We start from the raw sequence: 26,504 nt of genomic DNA, 5'->3' as shown, positions 1-26,504 counted from the left end.
CAGGATCCAGAAACATTCGTCCATTTTCTTTATCGCTCACCCTCATTAGGGTCGAAGCTGACTTCCGGCGACAGGCGGGGTTCACCTCGGACAGGTCGCCAGCCAGTCGCAAGGCACATATAGACAATCATTCACACTCACATTCACACCTATGGACAATTTATATTCGCCAATTAAACTAATATGCAAGTTTTTGTAATGTTGGAGGAAACCGGAGTACCCAGAGAAAACCCACTCATGAAGAGGGAGAACATGCTAACTCCACACAGAGATGCCCAATCGCCTGACTGTGCTAACATGCTAACGTGCGGCCCGGAATCCAGAAACATTAAATTGTAAACATGTCCTATTAGATGGCCCAAAAGCAATAATTTTTCAAGGTATGTGTCATAAAAAATATGTAAAATGTTGTATAACACTAGCTCTATATATATATATATATGTGTGTGTGTGTAAATATATACACACACAGTAATGATGGTGATTTAAATTATAGTCTATCTAATGTATTAACAATACCATTACAAACAAATGTTCCATTGTGTTAACACTTCCAGTTAAATATCCACATAATATAAGTAACTATAAATGGTTCAAATGGAAATGAAAAATACACTAGAGCAACAAATTGAGAGCGGTTGAAAGGCTGACTTTAATACAATTAAAATTAAATTACAAATCAAATAAATTAATATGTAAAAAATAAATAAAACTCAAATTCAGCCACTATTTATTTTGTAATAATTTTGAAATATATATTTTTTAAATACATAAAATATAATTAGCCGCTATTTATTATATAACACCTTTAAAATATTTTTTTAATCTGTTAACGTAAGAATTATTTATTTTTTAAATTTTTAAAATTATATTAACAATAACCAATATTTTTAAAAACCAAAAATTGAATAACATCAAATTTAACAGATTTTGTAATAGCCACTTTGTTGGTCTAATAAGCGTTAACGTAAGAATCTTTTATTTTTATTTTATTATTAGTTTTTATTTTTTTTAAATAATATTAACAATAAACAATATTTAAAAAAAACAAAAAATCTGCCATTATTTATCATACTGTATAATTATTTTAAATTTTTTGAAAGCAATATTGCTGTTTTATAAGCTATATTTCAAGCATGAAAAGACATTGTAAGGTGTTGACATTATGTTTTTTGTTTGATATATAATTTAAAAATGTATATAATTAAATAAAACAAATTTAAATTCAATGACATCAAATTTAACAGATTTTGTATTAGCCACTTTGTTGGTCTAATAAGCGTTAACGTAAGAATTTTTTATTTTTATTTTATTATTTATTTATTTTTTAATAATATTAACAATAAACAATATTTTTTTTTAAATCTGCCATTATTTATCATACTATATAATTATTAAATTAAATAAGGTGTTGACATTATGTTTTTATTTTGATATATAATTAAAAAATGTATATAATTAAATAAAACAAATTTAAATTGATTTTTTAAAATATTTTCTGACTGTGTATTATTACATTAATATAATGTTAATGTATCTTGACATAACATAACATATAAGAAAAAAAATGAAGATGTCCGCCCCCCTTGGAAAATACAATGTAGGCGTTTAAATACTGAAGTGGAAAATAAAAGAAGCTCTTATGCGTTAAATTTGAAGTCAAAAGGTGGCGGCGAAGAAAGAGGCCCAGTGTTTTGTGCCACCCCCATCCCATCCACCCACCCATTAGAACAAAGGGGGCCAATGTCGGACAAAAACAGAACTGGAAATGTATAATCTATAAAGAAGTATTCCTGTTTTTTTTTCCTCCATGTGGCTTCTGCTTGAAAACAGTGTAATTAATTTTAAACATGACAAGTGCAGCGTATGAATATTTCATGTGTGTTTTCGGCACTATGATAGCGAAGCATGGATGGGGGGGGGTGTATGGGGGGTGTCATTTGAATGAGGCAGGTGCACCCGCTCACAATAGCTGTCTTCTTGTTAGTCGTGCATATGTAATGATATTAATAAAAGCACAGATAAGAGAAAAAAAAGGTGCACTTTGTTTGGGGTTGCATCTCCTCCCCCCTTCTCTCTCTCTCTCTCTCTCACCCCAACCTTCTCTCCATCTGTGGCCAACTTCTTTGTATGCAGCAGCCTAATAAGAAGCAGACAACATTTTGAAGAGGGAAGCAAAGGAGGGGGGGTCTGTTGTCTGTGCCCATTTGGAACCCTCCAGACAGTGTTTGCAGCCCCACAACAGACCTCTTCTGCAAATCGGAGTCAGGATTTTGGGAATCACACGTGGATGCTTGGAAGTCTGCACTGGGACAACAGAAAAAATGGCATCCCTGAGCAGAAGAGTGACAGAATGGACTCTCCTGGTTGTGTTGGTCGCTGCGTGGTGGCTTCAAGCAGAAGGACGGAGAGTAAAGCAGCCCCGGTGCCCCTCTGGATGTACCTGCACTAAAGATAATGCCCTGTGTGAGAATGTCCGATCTGTGCCTCACACTTTCCCGTCAGATGTCCTCTCACTGTAAGTAGCTGGTGTTATATTATATGTGTTCATATGTATCATCCTTTTTTTTTTTATTGATGACTGCAAATTTTATCCAGGTCTTTTGTCAAGTCTGGATTCAATGAAATCACAGGAGGGAGCTTTGTACACACACCTGCCCTGCAACTACTGTAAGTTTTATTTCATTTGAACATGCATCAGATTACAATTGAATGCATCCCATAATCAGTTCACAGTTCCACATGTCCAAAAGGAGTAGGAAGAAGCAAAGCTTATTAAATCCTACCCCTCCATCTGGCACTTTTACAATCGGTAACTGTTACATTTGTTCACTTCCTGCTTTCCTAAAATAATTTAAGTTTTTTTTCAATTTTATTTGATTTTATTTGTCCAAAAGGAGTAGGAAGAAGCAAAGCTTATTAAATCCTACCCTTCCATCTGGGACTTTTACAATCAGTAACTGTTATATTTGTTCACTTTCTGCTTTCTTAATATAATAAAAAATGTAATGTATTTTATTTTATTTTATTATTTTTTTCATTTTATTTTATTATTTTTTTATTTTATTTTATTTTATTTGTCCAAAAGGAGTAGGAAGAAGCAAAGCTTATGAAATCCTACCCCTCCATCTGGTACTTTTACAATCGGTAACTGTTACATTTGTTCACTTCCTGCTTTCCATAATACAGTTTAAGGTTTGTTTGTTTTTTAATGTACCTTGCACCAAAGTACGAGGTGATATGACAATTTAATTTAATTTAATTTAATTTAATTTAATTTAATTTAATTTAATTTAATTTAATTTAATTTAATTTAATTTAATTTAATTTAATTTAATTTAATTTAATTTAATTTAATTTAATTTAATTTAATTTAATTTAATTTAATTTAATTTATTATTATTTATTTAATGACATTTTTAGCTAATTGGTTATTTTTAGCCTTATGCATTATTTTATCTGTTTGAAGATGAACTATATCAGCAAGTTGAAGTATTTGTCATTTTACAAGGAGCTAGTATGTTCTCTGTAGGCGGCATTATGAATTATCCTTACTGGCCTTTTTTTGCAGTACATTTAGCAAGTGAAGATTGCTTTTATAATTATTAGCCCATATTTCAAGTCAATCTAATGCATAATGTAATGAATTTTATTTTAAGCATGCATTAATACAAATAATAACCACCTTCCTTGAATAGACACCCTATACTCTCTGTAGTTGAGTAAATCTACCTGCTGTCGGATGTCATTTATATTATTGTAAACATGCATCTGTATAAATAATTAATGCCATAACGTCGCTTATTCTTCTTTCCCGCAAATGAGTCTTGTGTGGTTGTTTTGTCACCCACAGATTATTCACGGCTAATTCCTTTGACGTAATCGACGAGGATGCTTTCATGGGTCTGCCACATCTGGAATATCTGTGAGTACTTCATTTTGGAAATGATGAAGCTCATAAAAGAATGCAAAATTAACAAGACATATTTTTTCACAGATTTATTGAGAATAACAAGATTGCTTCAATATCCCCTTATGCATTCCGGGGCCTGAAGACATTGATTCATCTGTGAGTTTCATCTATCCCCTTACATGTATTAATAGTGCCTTTGCAGCACAATATTGTCATTGAAAGGCATTTTATTTAGGAAAAGCAGTCAATGAGGCACAACCTAAGTGGTTTTTCTTCCTGTTGTTTGTGACCTTCACTCTTGCAAAAATTAGTATACAAGGTTGCTATTAAAGGGCACCTTAAAGGGTCTCTCTCTATGCTTATTATTTTTTTATTATTTTAAATTTAAAAAAAATAATATTAACAATAAACAATATTTTTAAAAACCAAAATAATCTGCCATTATTTATCATATTGTATAATTATTAAAAAAAATCCAAAGCAATATTGCTGTTTTATAAGCTACATTTCAAGCATGAAAAGACATTGTAAGGTGTTGACATTATGTTTTTTGTTTGATATATAATTAAAAAATGTATATAATTAAATAAAACAAATTTAAATTTAATAACATCAAATTTAACAGATTTTGTAATAGCAACTTTATTGGTCTAATAAGCGTTAACGTAAGATTTTTTTATTTTTATTTTATTATTATTTTAATTTTTAAAAAAGTAATATTAACAATAAACAATATTTTTAAAAAACAAAAAATCTGCCATTATCACACTGTATAATTATTTTAAAAAAATTTAAGCAATATTGCTGTTTTATAAGCTATATTTCAAGCATGAAAAGACATTGTAAGGTGTTGACATTATGTTTTTTGTTTGATATATAATTTTAAAATGTATATAATTAAATAAATAAAAAAAAGAATAACATCAAATTTAACAGATTTTGTAATCGCCACTTTGTTGGTCTAAAAATAAAAATTCTTATTTTAAAGGCGTTTTAAAAATATTTTAATGATGTTATATAATGAATAGCGGCAGATTATATTTTATGTATTTAAAAATATATATTTCTAAATAATTACAACATAAATAGTGGCTGAATTTGATTTTTATTTATTTTACCATTTATACTTAGTTGATTTGTAATTTCATTTAATTTTAATTTTATTACAGTCAGCCTTTCAACCGCTCTCAATTTGTTGCTGTAGTGCAAAAAAAACATTTCTAAATAATTTGCAAAAAAATAACAAAAGTGACCTAACCCAATTCAGCAAAGTGTCCTAATCCTGCCAATCTAATAGTACAGCTTGCAGCCACAGAACACTAAACCAATGTGTTGAAGTGCAGTGCTTGGAAATAGCCTGACATGTGAGCGACCTGCAGGTCGAGGCTACATATAACTGTGCCGTAGCCTTCAACAAGGTGACCTATAATCTCTTTTAGCTCGCTCTCTTTTTCCTAAGGTTTGTGGGGGTGCAACTAAACCTTTTAGCTAAATCCCATGCAGATACAATATATAAAAAATGTGTGAAAAAATGTAAAACATAAGGATTCATGATCATTTTTAGATTGAAACTGAGTTGCATGATTTCACCCTAAACCAAGCAATGGTGACATTTGCATTTACAACACGTGTAAACAGGATGTGATTTTATTTTAGTAGTAGTAAGCCTGCAGAGTAGTGACTTCCTGGAAGACTGCGTTGAGCATTGCTTCTTAAAAATATTGCACAACTTTACGCGTGTAATGATGTCAATGCTGCAAATAGGAATTTAGTATTGTGCCGACGAATACGCAATCCCTTTGATTGGGATGCATTATTAAACGGGCTGTCGGAATCTTGTCTCGTCTGCTCAGTAATGGTCTGTTTTAGGGAGTGCAGCAATGAAAAAAAATGCAGAGGAAAGTGAACTCTACGCTCGGTACAGCAAGTCCCAAATAAATAATGCAGCGCTCATGAATTGAAACTCACTTTTCATTTTAATTTTCATTTCAAACAGACAGTCGCTTTTCGAGTTCCGGTTGAAATTGCACATATTTTTCTTTCTCTTTGCAGGAGCCTGGCTTACAACAACCTTGAGACGTTACCTAAAGATGTGTTCAAGGGTATGGATGCTTTGACTAAAGTGTGAGTATTTACCCCCCCCCCACCTCCACCCCCCCCCCCCCCCCCAAAAGAAAAAAATCATGACTTTAGTTACACATATGGTGGCTGGGTGGGTTATTCAACTGCATCCCAAGTGTATTTTTAAGCAGTGATAGCAAGGAGGAAAAGTGTGATTATAACCATAGAACTTCCAACAGTGCCACAATTTGGACTTTAACCACTTCAACCCATTTGGCAAACAAATCAAACCCCCCCAAAAAATCTGTTTGGCTTTTTCTTTAATTTTTTTGTGTTTTTGTGTTGAAAGTTAAAGAGTAGAAGTGTCATGATAACCATAGAACCTCCAAAATTAGTCAAATTTCGACTCAAACCTGAAATCACGCAATATTTTATGAGACAAACATCCTCATCCCTGCTACCTCCGGTTAACATGTAATGTCCCTCTGATGTACTCGTTCCTGATCCTATCCATCATGGTCACTCCCAATGAGAACCTCAGCATCCTCATCTCTGCTACCTCCGGTTAAAATGTAATGTCCCTCTGATGTACTCATTCCTGATCCTATCCATCATGGTCACTCCCAATGAGAACCTCGGCATCCTCATCTCTACTACCTCCAGTTAACATGTAATGTCCCCCTGATATACTCGTTTCTGATCCTATCCATCATGGTCACTCCCAATGAGAAACTCAGCATCCTCATCTCTGCTACTTCCGGTTAACATGTAATGTCCTTCTGATGTACTCGTTTCTGATCCTATCCATCATGGTCACTCCCAATGAGAACCTCAGCATCATCATCTCTGCTACCTCTGGCTAACATATAATGTCCCTCTGATGTAATAGTTTCTGATCCTATCCATCATGGTCACTCCCAATGAGAACCTCAGCATCCTCATCTCTTCTACCTCCGGTTAACATGCAATGTCCCTCTGATGTACTCCTTCCTGATCCTGTCCATCATGGTCACTCCCGATGAGAACCTCAGCATCCTCATCTCTGCTACCTCCAGTTCTGCTTCCTGTCTTTTCTTCGGTGGTCTCACCACACTTATAAAAAATAATCATGTGTAATGTGATGCTATTAAAACCAAGGGATCTGCGAGGCAACAACCTGATATGCGACTGCAAGCTCAAGTGGCTGGTGGAGTGGATGCACCAAACCAACGCCACACTGGACCAGATCTACTGCAGCGGACCCCCCATTCATCAGGGCAAGAAGATCAACGACCTTCTGCCGCACTCCTTCGACTGCATCACATCAGGTATCATCCTGTAGTTTTTCCTGTAACGTTTATTTATAGAGTGAAAATGAGCGCTTGTTTCGTCTTGCAGAGTTCGCCGCTTATCAATCGCTGAAGTTCGAGTCCATTTCCGTGGAGTCGTTCACTTTGGGAAAAGACCAGTTCGTTGTGTTTGCACAACCGTTTTCCGGCACGTGCAGCTTCATTGAATGGGATCACGTGGAAATGACCTTCAGGAGTTTTGACACCATTGAAAGTGAGTGGAATCAGTACCACAAACAATAAGCTAGCGGAGTAACAATTCATTGGCGTTGCTTTTCCAGGCACTTCCACGGTGGTCTGCAAGCCCATGGTGATCGAACACCATCTTTTCGTCATCGTCGCGCAGCTCTTCGGCGGCTCCCACATTTACAAACGCGACATCTCCGCTAACAAGTTCATCAAAATCCAAGACATCGACATTCTGAAAATACGCAAACCTAACGACATTGAAATCTTCATGATTGACGGGGAGTCATTCTTCGTCATTGCGGATAGCTCCAAGGTTGCCAGTTTTTTGTCTTGTCCCATTTCAAGATCTTACATCCGGAGACTTGATTTCAAATCCATTCTTATAGGCCGGCTCCACAACCGTGTACAAATGGAATGGCAACGGATTCTACTCCCATCAGTCACTCCATCCGTGGTACCGAGACACAGATGTGGAATACCTGGAGATTTCCAACAAACCCCACTTGATTTTGTCCAGCAGCTCCCAGAGACCTGTGGTTTATCAGTGGAACAGGGGCTTGAAGCAGTTTGACCGCAGGACTGATCTCCCTGACATGGAGGATGTGTTCTCCGTGAAACACTTCCGGGTTAAAGGTAAGTTAGATTTACTGTCCAATGAAAATGCAGAGTACTTGATTGTGAACTCATTCAGATGAATGAATGTGAGTGTGAATGGTTGTTTGTCTATATGTGCCCTGTGATTGGCTGGCGACCAGTCCAGGGTGTATTCCGCCTCTCACCCAAAGACAGCTGGGATAGGCTCCAGCGACCCTCATGAGCATAAGCGGTAGAAAATAAATGAATGAATGTTTAAGTTTAGCGTGGCGGAAAAGTGGTTAGCGCGCAGGCTAGTAGAGTTCAATTCCACCCTCGGCCATCTCTGTGTGGAGTTTGCATGTTCTCCCCGTGCATGCGTGGGTTTTCTCCGGGTACTCCGGTTTCCTCCCACATTCCAAAAACATGCTAGGTTAATTAGCGACTCCAAATTGTCCATAGGTATGAATGTGAGTGTGAATGGTTGTTTGTCTATATGTGCCCTGTGATTGGCTGGCTGGCGACCAGTCCAGTGTGTACCCCGCCTCTCGCCCAAAGAAAGCACCCCCTGCAACCCTTGTGAGGATAAGAGGTAGAAAATGAATGCATGTATTTAATGTATTGCAGTATTTGATTTGACTAATAATAGGCTATAGTCAACCACAAGACAGCGATCAATTAATTAATTTATGAATTTTTGAAACTTAATGACTGTATTATGGACTGAGTGGTTAGCGCGCAGGCCACACAGCTAGAAGATTTGAGTTCGATTCCACCCTCGGCCATCTCTGGCCGGGTTTTCTCCGGGTACTCCGGTTTCCTCCCACATTCCAAAAACATGCTAGGTTAATTAGCGACTCCAAATTGTCCATAGGTATGAATGTGAGTGTGAATGGTTGTTTGTCTATATGTGCCCTGTGATTGGCTGGCTGGCGACCAGTCCAGGGTGTACCCCGCCTCTCGCCCAAAAGATAGCTGGGATAGGCTCCAGCACCCCCTCGCGACCCTCGTGAGGATAAGCTGTAGAAAATAAATGAATGAATGTTTAAGTTTAGCATGGCGGAAAAGTGGTTAGCGCGCAGGCCTTACAGCTAGTAGAGTTCAATTCCACTCTCTGCCATCTCTGTGTGGAGTTTGCATGTTCTCCCCGTGCATGCGTGGGTTTTCTCCGGGTTACTGTAAGTCTCTAAATCACTGGTCTCAAACACGCGGCCCGCGGGCCAAATGTGGCCCGCATGACACTAGTTTGAGGCCCCCGCCTTGATATGAAAGTTTAATATTAGTGCGGCCCGTGCAAGTTTGATATGGATGCTGTATGGTATCATGTACCCAGAAAAAATTATTACGTTTGATTAATGTTCATGTTAAAGGTTAAATAACTGTTAATAGTTATCCTCCCTATCCGTGTGGAAGTGGTAAGTTTTTTGGCTATTTAAGTTTAAAGGAAATAACTTGAAGGCTACCGTTTAGGTCGCTAGCTCTCGAGTTTGCGAGTTAGCATGTGTCTCAAGACCCTGCAGTTGCGCAATATATTGTAAATAAAAAGAGTATAAATGTGACTATAGTCGTGTTTTGTCATGTCTACAGGGCTCTAATAATGCTTTGTTCATTTTAATGTGAAAAAAATAATTTGTCTACCCACCAACTATATGTGGTTTCTTAATTTTTAATTATTTGCCGTTTTATTATTATTATTATATTTATTTATTACTGATTGATTGATTTTCTTTATTCTTGATTTATTTATTTTTCATCTTATTTTGTGCAGAAAAATAAAAAGTAAGATATTTGAGAACAGTGGAATGTTTTATCAGAGCTTTTCTTGTAGAAAATCAGAACCAAAGCACTGAAAAAGTTTGTATATTTTTCTGTTTTTAATAATTTTTTTTTTTTTTTGAAAACCTGATGCGGCCCAGCCTTGCCCCAGACCCTAGCCCCAGTGGCCCCCAGGTAAATCGAGTTTGAGACCCCTGCTCTAAATGGTCCTTTTGTCCCTGTTACTAGGAGATCTGTTTATATGCCTGACAAGATTCATCGGGGACTCCAAGGTGATGCGTTGGGACGGCGCCATGTTCAAGGAGGTCCAGACGTTCCCGTCTCGCGGATCTATGGTCTTCCAGCCCGTCTCCATTGGCAACTGGCAGTACGCCATTCTGGGGAGCGATTACTCGCTGACGCAGGTATACCAATGGGACGCCAAGAGGGGCCACTTTGTGCCATCCCAAGAACTGAGCCTCCAGGCCCCAAGGGGTTTTTCTTTAGTGTCAGTGGACGGTCGAGAGTTTCTGATTGCATCCAGCTTTAAGGGGAAGTCGCAGATATACGAGCACCTCATGATCGATCTTAGCAATTAAATCCACATAAAAGCCATTTTAAATTCGACCGCAATTTTCCAGGAAATATATTCCTTAAAAGTCGGATTTTGGACTACAGACACCTCAGCGAAATCTGTACATATGTTTTGCTTTTTCTTCATTTTTTTTTTTTAACACGGGCAAAAAAAAAAAAAACACCAAAAGAACATTCACTGAAAAAGCGGACTCACATTGAAAGCACCATCGTTCGTTATCAAAGTTACAGCTGACTTGTTTTGTCGTGGTTAACTTCTTTTTACACTTGTGTGACAAGATTATTGTTTTGTTTTTATGTCTCAATATTAACAGGAGTTAGCTTCTTTTTACACTTTTTACACAAATTTAAATAATTATACCCTATGATAAATAATAGCAGATTTTTTTTGTTTTTAAAAATATTGTTTATTGTTAATATTATTTAAAAATTAAAAAAAAAAATAATTCTTACGTTAACAGCTTTTAAAAAATATTTTAAAGGTGTTATATAATAAATAGCGGCTAATTTAAAAAAATATATTTCAAAATTATTACAAAATAACAAAATAATGTCACACAAGCAAAGTGGCTATTACAAAATCTGTTAAATCTGATGTTATTCAATTAAAATTTGTTTTTTAATTATATACATTTAAAAATTATATATCAAACAAAAAACAATGTCAACACATTACATTTTTATGCTTGCAATATAGCTTATAAAACAGCAATATTGCTTTAAAATAAAATTTTAAATAATTATACGGTATGATAAATAATGGCAGATTTTTTTGTTTTTAAAAATATTGTTTATTGTTAATATTATTTAAAAAAAATTAAAATAAAAATTAAAAAATCTTATGTTAACAGCTTTTAAAAAATATTTTAAAGGTGTTATATAATAAATAGCGGCTAATTATATTTTATGTATTTAAAAAAATATATTGCAAAATTATTACAAAATAAATAGTGGCTGAATTTGAGTTTTATTTATTTTTACCATTTTAACTTATTTGATTTGTAATTTAATTTTAATTTTATTAAAGTCAGCCTTTCAACCGCTCTCAATTTCTTGCTGTCGTGGAAAAAAAAAACATTTCTAAATAATTTGCACAAAGAATTATTAAAATTATGAAAATTATTATTGATTATTTTTTATTCTCATAATTTTGAGTTTTTCTCTCATGACTTTTTAATCTCATCATTTTGAGTTTTTATCTCATCATTTTGACTGTTTATCTCATAGTTGTGAGTTTATCTCATAATTTCAACTTTCTTATCTCATAGTTGTGAGTTTATCTCATAATTTCAACTTTCTTATCTCATAATTTCAACTTTCTTATCTCATAATTTTGACTTTATCTCATAATTTTCAATTTGTATCTCATGATTATGACTTTAATGTCATAATTTTGAGTTTTTGTCTCATGATTATGACTTTTTATCTCATAGTTATGAGTTCATCTCATAATTTCAACTTTCTTATCTCATAATTTCAACATTTTCATCTCATAATTTTGACTTTATCTCATAATTTTCACTTTTTATCTCATGATTATGACTTTAATGCCATACTTTTGAGTTTTTATCTCATGATTATGACTTTAATGTCATAATTTTGAGTTTTTTATCTCATGATTATGACTTTTTATCTTATAGTTATGAGTTTATCTCATAATTTCAACTTTCTTATCTCATAATTTCAACATTTTCATCTCATAATCTTGACTTAATCTCATAATTTTCACTTTTTATCTCATGATTATGACTTTAATGTCATACTTTTGAGTTTTTATCTCATGATTATGACTTTTTATCTCATGGTTATGAGTTCATCTCATAATTTCAACTTTCTTATCTCATAATTTTCACTTCATCTCATAATTTTCACTTTTTATCTCATGATTATGACTTTAATGTCATAATTTTGAGTTTTTATCTCATGATGATGACTTTTTATCTCATAGTTAGGAATTTATCTCATAATTTCAACTTTCTTATCTCATAATTTCAACATTTTCATCTCATAATTTTGACTTTATCTCATAGTTTTCACTTTTTATCTCATGATTATGACTTTAATGTCATACTTTTGAGTTTTTATCTCATGATTATGACTTTTTATCTCATAGTTATAAGTTCATCTCATAATTTCAACTTTCTTATCTCATAATTTCAACATTTCCATCTCATAATTTCAACTTTATCTCATAATTTTCACTTTTTATCTCATGATTATGACTTTAATGTATACTTTTGAGTTTTTATCTCATGATTATGACTTTTTATCTCATAGTTATGAATTCATCTCATAATTTCAACTTTCTTATCTCAGAATGTCAACATTTTCATCTCATAATTTTAACTTTATCTCATAATTTTCACTTTTTATCTCATGGTTATGACTTTTTATCTCATAGTTATGAGTTCATCTCATAATTTCAACATTTTCATCTCATAATGTTAGATGTTGAATGTTAGAATTAGACCCCGGAATGGATGATTTGTTAATTCTTTTATTCATATTATAAGGAAAGAATAGTTTCAGATACTCAAGTTAAGTGTTTGTGATTACACAACTGACATTAGCAATAATTTAGCATCAGAATAAGTAGCGGTGGTCCACGGAGAAAATCATATTCAGAAGAGACACTTTGAACTGATCTCCATGTATTGTAGTTACGCAAGACTCCATGCATGATGCAGACGCTCACAGTGTCGCTCTTTGGATGAATGACCTGCTAGAAGCATCCCACTACCGGTATCCCACCTCACTCTCTTTTCACTTGCTCTTTTTTTTCGCCTCGTTGGACAAAAAAAAAAAAAAAAGCATTGTTGTTATTCCACTGTGTCAACTAACAACCTTACTGACAACAAGTTGCCAAATACAGTACAATATTTACTCTTATTTTTTATGATGTTGTATAAAGTAATTTATATATACAGTTTGTTTTTTTTGGATAGTTTTATTTTGGATAAGTTAGATGTTAGGATAGTAAAGACTCATTGTTAAATGTGATGTTTGGGAAAAAAATTAAAATAAAAAAATGTGAATTATTGATTGATTTACTGTATATAATGTACTTTCTTATCAAGGTTTTATTGTAAAAAAAATATGGCTAAATATGGCTGAAATTAAGATTGTAGTACTTTTACAAGGGGTTTATGACGTCACGCTACATTGTCGGTACATTACAATATTTACTTTTATTTTTCATGATGCTGTATAAAGTATTTTATATATATAGTTTTTTTTAGATAGTTTTATTTTGGATAAGTTAGATGTTAGTATAGTAAATACTCATTGTTAAATGTGATGTTTGGGAAAAAAAAATAAAAATAAAAAAATCTGAATTATTGATTGATTTACTGTATATAATGTACTTTCTTATCAAGGTTTTATTGTAAAAAAATATGGCTAAATATGGCTGAAATTAAGCTTGTAGTACTTTTACAAGGGGTTTATGACGTCACGCTACATTCTCGGTACAGTACAATATTTACTTTTATTTTTTATGATGCTGTATAAAGTAATTTATATATATAGTTTTTTTTTAGATAGTTTTATTTTGGATAAGTTAGATGTTAGGATAGTAAGGACTCATTGTTAAATGTGATGTTTGGTTAAAAAAAATTCAAATAAAAAAAATCTGAATTATTGATTGAATTACTGTATATACTGTACTTTCTTATTAAGGTTTTATTGTAAAAAAAATATGGCTAAATATGGCTGAAATTAAGCTTGTAGTGCTTTTACATGGGGTTTATGACGTCACGCTACATTGTATGCATGTAAATTGTGAAATTGTTCATTGAATTGTCATCAAATCAAAGGTTTATTGTTAATAATGTGACTTTAATGACATATCCCACGTCATGCGAAATGTTTGTAAAAGAGAATTTATTGTTTACAGTAACCAGTAGCTGGTTCGATTGCGTAACGGTTGGTTGTTCAGAGCACTGTTTTGAAGTGCTCACTGCTGCCCCGTGCGGCTAAAAGCAAGCACTGCATGAGTGTGTACCTACCCAAGGTTAGTCATTAACTTTCCCCTTTTCGAGTCACTTCTGTCCGAACCAAGAGCCGACAGTGGCCGTGTCGAGGCATGCTGCTGCCCGGCCCGCACATCTCACCATGGATGACCGCAACCACTACCCACAGGAGAGCGCTTTAACCGCGGTTGACCATGTCACCGTGGTGTTCCACAAAGTTGCCAGTCATGGCGACAGTAGCAGCGCCGGTGATGGCAGCGGAGACGACCACGATGGCCGGTGTTGGAACGAGGCTAAGCGGACTGAAGAAAATGCTAATTTGCGTGACTACGACTGGGATGCTGAGAAGGAGACAGGCGGCCCAAAGTTGCCCGAGGAGGGCGAAGAGAGAGGAGCTCTCTGCCCGCCGGCGTTCTGTGTCAACACGAAGGCAGCAGCATCCGTTGGCGAGAGTGGGAGCCAAGGTTTTTGACATTTTAACTTTTACATAATTTAACGCTGTATTTTTTTTCTTCCAAAATAGCAGTTATATATTTTTCATCAAAAAGACTTCCTGTTTTAATTTGCCACCGCGTGACGTCACTGAACAGCGATTAAGTGCTGTCACGTGACTGATGTTAGCTAAACGCAACGCTGCTGTAATACTAACGGTCGTTCACAGCATCTCACATTTTAGCTAAAATTTACAATCAACATTATAAACACCGGAGCCAAATTCTTTAAAGATATAATCTTAACTGCTTGGTTCAGCAGTTTTACGCTTTTGTGTATATTTTTTTTATATTTACAGCCGTGTGACGTCACTGTGACGGAGCTGATGTTTGCTAACCACAGTTGGATGTCTAATTTAGCTTTACCATAACCAAAGTCACTAAACGATATAATGCTCAATTTTTATTTGAGTACTTGTATTATAGTATATATATTTACATATATGTTATATATAAGTTGAAAGCGTAATATACTGTACGTCATCATGGATCAATGGTAGGTACTAAGGTCATGTAACTGACGTTAGCTAACCACAATAGTTATCTAACTTAGCATCACATATTTTCACCAATATGGTAGTTTTTCATAACCTATTAGCAATTTTGAAGGCACTTTGGGAAGAATAAAATTAATTATACGTTTAGTATTTGTATGAATGCATAGTTGTATAATATTTTGGATTTAAAAATCGTGTGAAGTCACCTAGCTAGCCATCAGTCTGTTAGCATCACAGATGCTTAAAGCTTAAATTTATACTTCCAAACACTAATTTGACTTGTAGTTCAACAATAGTCATGTCATAGTTTACCCCTTTTTGGCAATTTAATTCATCACAAGTTATGTAGAATTAGTGTAATTATTACAAAAGGCTGAGTGAATAGTTAGCTTTGTTTATACCATACCATATATGGCCCGATATTAGAAACAACCCCTCAATGTGTTTCAATACTACAACTATGAGCGTTTATTTCGTTATAAAAGCATGACTTATACTGGATTCTATCACATTGTGAAACTGTACGTGTGTATGTGCCATTATTTCATCACGACACTGCATTGCATTGCTTCACCAATGACAAAGAAACAGGTTGTCTTTGGAACTGAACAAGGAAATGAGATAGCGTTACACCTTGTGATTCATATCTCCTACCAGCAACCGACTGCACCTTGTCCAACAATCTGGCCTTTATCTGAGCCAAATGCCCCCTACAGGATAGCACAAAGACACAATGGATGTAATATAATCTTGGCAAATATATATCGCTGCAGGATTTGCACATAACTGTCTTGAGATGTTTTGTGTTTGCAAGTCCAGTAGCGTACTACTCAGCATGGAATTGACATTTTCAATGTTTTCTTTCTTTCTTTTCCCCCAGGAAAGCCAAAGAAATGTCCTGGGAAGGGTTTGTTCTATGCCTTCTTGTCCACTGTCTTCTTTTCCCTGATTTCCTTGTTGGTGAAGACAATCAAGGACGTGCACGCCCTAGAGATCAGTGGCTTTCGTTGCTTCTTCCAGATGCTCTTCATTGTGCCATTACTCATCTACCACAAGTAAGCATGATGGTGAAACTAAGACACTATTAATTTTACCTTTATTTACCTTTAATTTTGCATAATGTGTAGCCTAAAGTCATATTTAAAATCTAGTAAACCAACAAATGACCAAATCTAGGTATGAAAACAATACATTTTTATTGTTACTCATGCAAAATAATTCCATTGTTTATATTTTATGGAGATAAAAAAATGTAATTGTTTAAAAAAAAAGTCCTGAAAAAATATTTTTGTAGTTTATAATGAAAATAAGCCACTTAAATATCATGGTTTTTCTTGATTTGTGTTTGACAATGGCAAAATAGAGATGTGATTTTAAATAAATATGTAATTTTTACATTCAATTCCACCCTTGGCCATCTCTGTGTGGAATTTGCATGTTTTCCCCGTGCATGCGTGGGTTTTCTCTGGTTTCCTCCCACATTCCAAAAACATGCTAGGTTACTAGCATGGACTCCAAATTGTCCATAGGTATGAATGTGAGTGTGAATGGTTGTTTGTCTATATGTGCCCTGTGATTGGCTGGCTGGCCACCAGTCCAGGGTGTACCCCGCCTCTTGCTTGAAGACAGCTGGGATAGGCTCCAGCACCCCCGTGACCTTTGTGAGGATAAGCGGTAGAAAATGAATGAATGAATACTGAGTTACATAGTCCTATCGAGCAGCTACACATCTAAAGCTCTCTAGATCTTCCAGATTCTGCACCCCTTTCTGCAGTATTTCAAATTAAATGAATGAATGAATAAATTTATTCGGATGATATTTTGACTTTATTCTCATAACATTACAACTTTTTCTGCAACCTAAATTTCCAAAAATTCTACAAAAAGTTTATTCGTTATTTTGTTTTTCTTATATTACAACTTATATATATATTAAAACATGTTTTTTTTCTTTATTAGTTCAATTACTAAAATGACTATGGATGTCGGATATTGGCTTTTTTGCCGAAAACCGATATGCCAATATTTTGTACAACTCTGAATTGTCGATACCGATATGTGTAACGCACAGACCTCACAGCTAGGAGACCAGGTTCAATTCCACTCTCGGCCATCTCTGTTACCCTCGTGAGGAAAAGCGGTAGAGAATGAATGAATGAATGTTACTCTTGCAAAATAATTCCATCGTTTTTCCATATTTTGTGGAGATAAAAAAACATGAAAAATGAAAAAAAAATACTGAAAAAATATTTTTGTAGTTTATGATGAAAATAAGCCACTTAAATATTGTGGAATTACTTGATTTGTGTTTGACGATAACAAAATAGTAATGTGATTTTAAATAAAAATGTCATTTTACGGGCTACAGTGTGACGATTGGTTAGCGTGCAGGCCACAAAGCTAGGAGACCCAAGTTTGATTCCACCCTCGGCCATTTCTCTGCGGAGTTAGTTAGCAATAGAAAATGAATGAATGTCATTTTTACCTGTTTTGATAAATAAAATAAATAGAAAACAGAAACATGCCAAAACATAATAATGCTCCGACACCAACCAGAAATAAACACAAAAGTTTGTTATATTTATCTTCACATCCAATTTATTTTGATTCTCTCAATACTGAGTAATATTTCTTAATTGTGCTTGAGAATATGCTTCCTATAATGACTTTATTGATTAAAAAATTGCTTTAGATTGGATGATGACTCACCAACATGTCCTTCCGTCTATTGTCCTTCCATCCATGCTTTTTTTTTTTTTTTTAAATCCACCCTCCACAAGATTATCTTTGGACCACTTTTCAGCAAGTGTATCCATCACCTGTGTCATCTCTCTTACCCAAAATGTAGTTTACATTGACTTCCACTGTCGCACCGCATCCATTTTCCTCCACCCGTCATCCCATTCATCCATCACCGTCATATCTGTGTCCCTGCAGGACGGGCTTCCTGGGTCCACGGGATAAACGTATATATCTGATGCTGCGGGGGTTTCTCGGCTCCAACGCGATGATGCTGCTCTTCTACGCTGTTCAGCAGATGCCGTTGGCTGATGCCACTGTTATTATGTTCAGGTGAGAGTAGAACAAGTCACAGCATCAAACATTTGTCACTTTTTTGTCCTGCTTCCCATCATTCTTTGTTTTTTTTTTTCTGCACCCATAGTAATCCAGTCTTCACCTCACTGTTGGCTTGGATATTCCTAAAGGAGAAGTGTACGCTTTGGGATTGCGTCTTCACCGTTTTTACACTCACGGGCGTCATACTCATTGCCAGGCCGCCATTTCTCTTTGGGGAGCATATTCAAGGCATCGAGGGCAACTACACAAACCACATCAAGGGGACCATCGCCGCCTTTGCAGGTGATTTAATGAGTGCTGGATAAATTCATCATTTGAGTTTCAAAGCAGGTATATTTAGGGTCGAGAGATTGATACATGCAAACTAGCAACTAGCAGCAAATGACTTATCGCCGAACATGTCTCACTCTGGTACTTTAAAGGTTACAATGCCAATTTTTAAAAAGCAGAGTCACCAAATCAGAGTATTGAGCCTGATTTAATTATTGATTTTATATTCTATGTGTCAACACATTATGAATTTAAAAATGGGGTTGTCTTATATTCATGGTGGTATTCAATACAGTACAGTCATCTCTCGCTACATCGCGGTTAATAAAATGATAAACAATGGCCTATTATTAGTCAAAAAGACAAGTTATGTAGTATTGTACTGATGCATAGTTAGATTACCTTCCCGTAATACTAATAATACTACTACTAATAATACTACTGCATACTAATAATACTACTAATAATGTAGCTGCCACGGCATGTCTGGCATCACAGAGTGAAAAAAGTTATCCTCCCATTTCGTGTGGAAGTGGTAAGTTTTGGGCATTTCTCTTTGTCCTTTTTTCCCGCTCTGTTGGAAACACTATGTTTAGAATAAGTAAATAATAGAGGCTGACTAGTTAGCTCAGTAGCTTGCTATGCTAACAGCGGTCGTCACTAATGTCCCTATAGTGATCCCATCGACTGCGTAATGTGGTGTAAGCCACATGTAAAAAGAATAACAGGAGTGTAAAGGTGACTATAGGGGTGTTATTTCATGTGTACTGGGCTCTAATAATGTTTAAAAAAACATATTTAGAAAGTCATAAACAGGTTTCTATATGCTTCATTTATTGATATTGAATTTGTAGAAGTTTCTAATATGTGGAAATTCACATTCACGCGGCACGGTGGTCGAGTGGTTAGCGTGCAGACCTCACAGCGAGGAGACCAGGGTTCACTTCCACCCTCGGCTTTCCTCCCACATTCCAAAAACATGCTAGGTTAATTAGCGACTCCAAATTGTCCATAGGTATGAATGTGAGTGTGAATGGTTGTTTGTATATATGTGCCCTGTGATTGGCTGGCTGGCGACCAGTCCAGGGTGTACCCCGCCTCTCACTAGAAGACAGCTGGGATAGGCTCCAGCACCCCCGCGACCCTCGTGAGGGGAAAAGCGGTAGAAAATGAATGAATATCTACATTTGGCCTCACAGCTAGGAGACCAGGGTTCAATTCCACCCTCGGCCATCTCTGTGTGGAGTTTGCATGTTCTCCCCGTGCATGCGTGGGTTTTCTCCGGGTACTCCGGTTTCCTCCCACATTCCTAAAACATGCTAGGTTAATTAGCGACTCCAAATTGTCCATAGGTATGAATGTGAGTGTGAATGGTTGTTTGTGCTATGCTATGCTATGTGCCCTGTGATTGGCTGGCCACCAGTCCAGGGTGTAAAGCCAACAGCATAGATATTTACAAGTTTTTTTTATTTTTTTTACATGTGTTTTTATTTGTAGTGCCAAATGAAAAGCCTTGTCAGGCTGGATGTTGCCCGTGCGCCACCTATTGCGGACCTCTTCCCGGAAACCTGTCACCACTTTTTGTGTTCTTCCACAGGAGCAATCGGGGCTGCTTGCACGATGGTCGTCCTGCGCAAGATCGGGAAGAGCGTCCACTACTACCTCTCAGTGTGGTATTACGCCGTCATCGGCTTCATCCAGTGCATCGTCATGGTCACCGTCCTTGGCGAATGGAAACTGCCGTACTGCGGCCAAGACCGCTGGATGCTGATGCTCATCGCCGTCCTGGGAATCGCCGGCCAGTCCTTCCTAACCAAGGCCCTGCAGCTGGAGAAGGCCGGCCCCGTGGCCCTGATGCGAACCGTGGACGTCGTTCTCGCTTTCTTCTTCCAGTTTATCTTCCTCGGACGCACACCTACCTGGTTGAGCCTCGGAGGGGCGCTGTGCATCGTTTTGAGCACCAGCGGTGTAGCGATGAAGAAGTGGTTCCACAGCTCACGCAAGAGCTGAACACAAGCGCTTAACACAAATAGTACGGCTATTTATTTATCCCGGTTCACCATTTCCTGTTGTTCTTTACTTCTTTTGACCTAGAAGACGTTACTTTGGCAAATAAGAGTAAGACAAGCATGTTTCGGTGGGGGGGGCTTTCTTCAGTCACTTCAGTATCAACCACTGCTGCCTATTTAAGTGCAATAGAGTTCAATTTCACCGCAGTGGTGGGAACCCTGTGGCTCATGAGCCGTACACAGTTACAATATTTGACTCCAAAAAAAAACAATTTTTTTTTGTAATTTAGAAATGGACCTTGGAGGATTTGAAAAAGAACTTCAGGCCCTACCCGTGCTTGAAACCAAAGATAGCCTTAGCTCAGTATGCTTTATGAGCCTGAATGAAGTAAAAACCAAAACCAGCAGTAGGACCGTTCACTGTGTCAAAAAAAAGGTCTTAAAACTATTACAAAAATGTTGATATGTAATGCACCGCACACCAGCAGTAGTAGCACTTAAATAAAGTAGAAATGCAAAATTTGACTAATCATGGAAAAACACAATTGTTATTTTCCAATTTTTTTGATAGAATAGGAAAATCTCTATTTGAATGTTCTGTGAACAGTGATGTCCCCAATGATTACTTAGTATAGCATAACAGCGTCTCCTCTTGTTGTAGATGGTACTGCACTCTATTTAGTATTATGATTCACATACAAATATGCCCATACTTAACAAACATTATTTAAGATAGCGGTGGAACACTTGTTATATACGTTGTTTGGATCAAGTCAAGTAGGATTCTCTCAGGGATCGCTACAAGTAATTACTTGGGGTTTTTTTGTCTTTCTCTCTACAAAATATGCCGTAACTTTAAGAGCAATTTTGCTTTTTTTTATTGGGGGGGAAAAAAAGCAAAATTGTTGTCAGTTGATAATTAAGTGCCTTGAACTGGACAAAAAAAAAATCACATATAACATGGCCGAACATCGAGTGGTTAGCATGTTGGCCACACAGTCAAGTGACCAAAAAGACATGGGTTCGATTCTCCGCTTGTGTGGGTTTTCTCCCACATTCCAAAAACATGCTAGGTTAATTAGCGACTCCAAATTGTCCATAGGTATGAATGTGAGTGTGAATGGTTGTTTGTCTATATGTGCCCTGTGATTGGCTGGCCACCAGTCCAGGGTGTACCCCGCCTCTCGCTTGAAGACAGCTGGGATAGGCTCCAGCATCCCCCCTAATGAGGATAAGCGGCATAGAAAATGTATGGACGGATTAGAAATGACCTTTCTCTTTAATATTCAAATTTTTTTCCGTTTTTTTTTGTATAAAAAACACAACTTTTTTGTTAATATTGTATTTTGCCTTGTAAAATTAATACCTTTTAATTTTTTAATTTAATACTTAAATACCTTTTTCCTGTAATATTGAACATTTATGTAAAATCAGACACCACTACATCCAAAAACATGCTAGGTTAATTAGCGACTCCAAATTGTCCATAGGTATGAATGTGAGTGTGAATGGTTGTTTGTCTATATGTGCCCTGTGATTGGCTGGCCACCACTCCGAGATATACCCCGCAGCTGGGATAGGCTCCAGCATACCCACGAACTTAGTGAGGATAAGCGGCATAGAAAATGGATAGATAGAGCCAAAGAAGCTAAAAACAGAACGTGGAGACGTCTCCTGGGTCTTAACTCCTGCCTCATTTTATGGGGGGCGGTTTCATACTCTTATGTCATTCAATTGACTTATCATGTACTGAATGTTTAAAGTTGTGCGTTTTCTATTGTTATGAGGGTTACTTAAATTTTTATCCACAAGTATATATCTGTTACCATTATTTTTCGCACAAAACGACGATGCCGAAAATAATATATACATGCAAAATTAGATGTATATTGTGGCTTGTTTTCGTGCTACCAAAAATAAACATTTAGAAAGTAGAATTTATTTTTTTTGACTTGCTTGTTTTTTTTTTAAGAAATTTTTTTCAGCCTTGCAATGCACTCAAGTAATGTTTAACATATTTACATTGTATAGTTATTCTGTCATTTATGACATGATATATACTGTATATGGATTTAGGATGGATTTAGTTCAGTAATAAAAAAATACTTCAGATCTTATTCATTTTTGTTAAATGTGTGTGACAGTTTATTCTTAGTAGTACTTCATTTGAAAGTCTGTGAGTATTTTTTGTTTTGTTCCCCCATCCTTGAAGCTCGAAACAGCACACGGCCATAATTTTCTCTGCAGACAGTGTCAGAGCCAGATGGTATGATTTAAAAAAAAAAAAAAGTATATTTCTAAAAGCAGACAGTGACAAATATAACAACTTTTTCTGTCGTCTTTGCAGAGTTTTCTGGTATTTGGGGACTTAAAAGTGAAAGCACATAACAAGTGGTCCGTATGCAGTCATGGTGGAGGCTGGAGGTGAGTCCCAATGTCTTTAATTTTATTTTTATTTTTATTTTTTTATTTTTATTTTTATTTTTATTTTTATTTTTATTTTTATTTTTATTTTTATTATTTTTATTTTTATTTTTTTTTATTTTTTTTTATTTATACATTTTCTGCCGCTTTTTCCTCACGAGGGTCGCGGGAGTGTTGGAGCCTATCCCAGCTTTATTTTATTTTATTTTATTTTATTTTATTTTATTTTATTTTATTTTATTTTATTTTATTTTATTTTAAATTAACAAACCAAGAACCATGTTTTTTTTGTGGTTCAAAACAATGTGTTTTTACTCTAGCATGTGCTTACTATTTTAAAATAATTTGAAATATTTAAAAATATGTATAAAAATACATGTTTTTCAATTATATAATAGTTATTAAAATAATTGTGAATAGACTTTCTACAGGTTGGGATTGCAACTGTATTTTATATGGATGTAATGTGTGTTTCTTGACACTAGGGGGCGGAATTGACTAATGTATGCTGAATTCACTGCACCCTCCTTTGAGACCTAATCAGTCACTGCCTGTTGAAGTAATTGAACACTATAAATCCACGTATTTTGTTATCCTCATTAGCGTCGCGTGGGTATTTTTATTTTATTTTATTTTATTTTATTTTATTTTATTTTATTTTATTTTATTTTATTTTATTTTATTTTATTTTATTTTATTTTATTTTATTTTATTTTGATGCCCAATTTTAAATTAACAAACCACGAACCAAGGTTTTTTGTGGTTCAAAACAATGTGTTTTTACTCAAGCATGTGCTTACTATTTAAAAAAAATTCAAATATTTAAAAATATGTATAAAAATACATGTTTTTAAATTATATAATAGTTATTAAAATAATTGTGAATAGACTTTCTATGGGTTGGGATTGCAACTGTATTTTATATGGATGTAATGTGTATTTCTAGACACTAGGGGGCGGAATTGACTAATGTATGCTGAATTCACTGCACCCTCCTTTGAGAGCTCATCAGTCACTGCCTGTTGAAGTAATTGAACACTATAAATCCACGTATTTTATTATCCTCATTAGCGTCGCGTGGGTATTTTATTTTATTTTATTTTATTTTATTTTAACAAACCAAGTACCAAGGTTTTTTGTGGTTCAAAACAATGTGTTTTTACTCAAGCATGTGCTTACTATTTAAAAAAAAAATCAAATATTTAAAAATATGTATAAAAATACATGTTTTTAAATTATATAATAGTTATTAAAATAATGGTGAATAGACTTTCTACAGGTTGTGATTTTATATGTATTTTATATGGATGCAATGTGTGTTTCTAGACACTAGGGGGCGGAATTGACTAATGTATGCTGAATTCACTGCACCCTCCTTTGAGACCTAATAAGTCACTGCCTGTTGAAGTGATTGAACACTATAAATCCACGTATTTTATTATCATTAGTATCGCGGGGGTATGCTGGAGCCTATCCCAGCTGACTTTGGGGTACACCCTGGACTGGTTGCCTGAAAATATATATAGACATATATAATAAGGCTATATATTAATATCAGATGTGCCCCTGGGAGCTCATTTATTGGTGTACTAGTATAATAAAATACCACATCTTTTATCAAGACGATGGGGGAATCCCAAAAATGTGTCCACAGCCTCCTGGGTAAGGAGGAGTGTTTGAGGATTTTTTTTTTTTTTTTTGATGGGGGGATTGCACATTCCTGCAGGATGGCATCATGCTTCCCATCAGTGCACAAAGCGGAGGAAAATAATCCCTCATTTTCCAAGTTGGAGTGGAATAGGCAGTTATATAGGCTGTGAGGTTGAAAGGACAATCGTGTTGCTTTTCAAAAAGACTGCAGTGGTCCCCAACCTCTTTGAGCCCACGGTTGGGTGTGTTTGATCCATGGTGTGCTCCCAAGAGCTCATAGTCAGCCAATGCTATTGTGATGTTCTGATGTATAAAACTAAGGAAAAGCAAAATATCAAATGAAAACACTGTACCAAACATACAAAACATTGGTGTGAGTCTGGAGGTTTATTCTTTTTTATTATTTTAATTTTATATTAATAAATTGAGTAAATTTAATAAATTCAAAAAATTCAATAAATTAAATAAATGTAATAAACAAATAAATAAATAAATAGATTGAATAAATAAATTTAATAAATTCTATATTAATATAAAAAAATATCAATAACATATAGGACGGCATAAAATACACATCTGGCCATAATGAGTAGACTTTTTTATTATTTTAATTTTATTATATTAATTTAATAAATTCAATAAATTTAATAAACAAATAAATAAAATAAATACATTCTATAGTAATATAAAAAAATAAAATCCCCCAAAATTTAATTTTGCCGATACAGTGCCTGATGGTTAGGGATCGTGTAAGTGTACGGGGGAAAAAAAGCACAATAACATATTACATATTACATTACATACATTTAATTTTATATTAATAAATTCAATAAATTTAATAAATGCAATAAATAAATAAATACATAAATAAAATTAATAAATATATTTAATAAATAAATTTAATAAATTCTATATTAATATTAAAAAAATAAAATCCAAAATTAATGTACACATTTAATTTGGCCAATACAGTGCCTGATGGTTAGGGATCATTTGGCCAAATCTGGCATAATGAGTAGACATTTTTTTAATTATTTAAATTTTATATTAATAAATGTAATAAATGTAATAAAATAAATAAAATACACAAAATAAATAAATTAAATAAATTAAATACAATAAATAAAATAAATAAAATAAATAAAATAAATAAAATAAATAAAATAAATAAAATAAATATTAATATTAAATAAATAAAATCCAAAATTAATGTACACATTTAATTTTGCTGATACAGTGCCTGATGGTTAGGGATCATCGGGCCAAATCTGGCCATAATGAGTAGACATTTTTTTAATTATTTATATTTTATATTTATAAATGTAATAAATGTAATAAAATAATAAAATCTATATTAATATTAAAAAATAAAATCCAAAATTAATGTACACATTTAATTTTGCCGATACAGTGCCTGATGGTTAGGGATCATCGGGTGTGAGTGTACGGGGGAAAAAAACACAATAACATATAGGACGGCATAAAATACACATCTGGCCGTAATGAGTACACATTCCAATGTGGTGACACACACACACGCACATCCACACACACGCACATCCACACACACACACTAATCACGCGTATTGTCCCCCTGTCCACAGTTAAGTAGCTACTGAAGTGCTGCATTCAAATACATTCGGATATTGTGATAGACATACATGTGAACGACTAGCTACTGAAGTGCTGCATTCAAATACA

General features: G+C 34.7%; 2 protein-coding genes across 4 annotated transcripts; both read left to right on the top strand.

Moving 5' to 3' along the window:
• Positions 1-61: 61 nt before the first annotated feature.
• lgi1b (leucine-rich, glioma inactivated 1b) lies at positions 62-11,076 on the top strand. 3 transcript variants are annotated; one of them, XM_058061637.1, is made up of 12 exons: positions 62-380; positions 2,137-2,518; positions 2,599-2,670; positions 3,854-3,925; positions 3,998-4,069; positions 5,966-6,037; positions 7,112-7,281; positions 7,352-7,516; positions 7,584-7,804; positions 7,878-7,945; positions 8,009-8,124; positions 10,069-11,076. In XM_058061637.1, exons 2-12 carry the CDS (start codon positions 2,325-2,327, stop codon positions 10,416-10,418), a joined length of 1,572 nt encoding a protein of 523 aa, XP_057917620.1. In that variant the 5' UTR covers positions 62-380; positions 2,137-2,324; the 3' UTR covers positions 10,419-11,076. The 3 variants fall into 3 exon arrangements, with proteins under 3 accessions (XP_057917620.1, XP_057917619.1, XP_057917618.1); XM_058061636.1 differs by having other exon boundaries at positions 2,140-2,518; positions 7,878-8,124; XM_058061635.1 differs by having other exon boundaries at positions 7,878-8,124.
• A 3,305-nt stretch (positions 11,077-14,381) lies between these two features.
• On the top strand, positions 14,382-22,826 carry slc35g1 (solute carrier family 35 member G1). Its single transcript, XM_058062553.1, has 5 exons — positions 14,382-14,848; positions 16,253-16,427; positions 18,310-18,444; positions 18,536-18,732; positions 20,318-22,826. The coding sequence occupies exons 1-5, from the start codon at positions 14,527-14,529 to the stop codon at positions 20,728-20,730; spliced, it is 1,242 nt and encodes a 413-aa protein (XP_057918536.1). The 5' UTR covers positions 14,382-14,526; the 3' UTR covers positions 20,731-22,826.
• Positions 22,827-26,504: the final 3,678 nt, after the last annotated feature.

Source organism: Doryrhamphus excisus, chromosome 22 (genome assembly GCF_030265055.1).
Source record: "Doryrhamphus excisus isolate RoL2022-K1 chromosome 22, RoL_Dexc_1.0, whole genome shotgun sequence".
NCBI classification, from domain to species: Eukaryota; Metazoa; Chordata; class Actinopteri; order Syngnathiformes; family Syngnathidae; genus Doryrhamphus; species Doryrhamphus excisus.
This window is presented reverse-complemented; position numbering and strand designations above follow the sequence as displayed.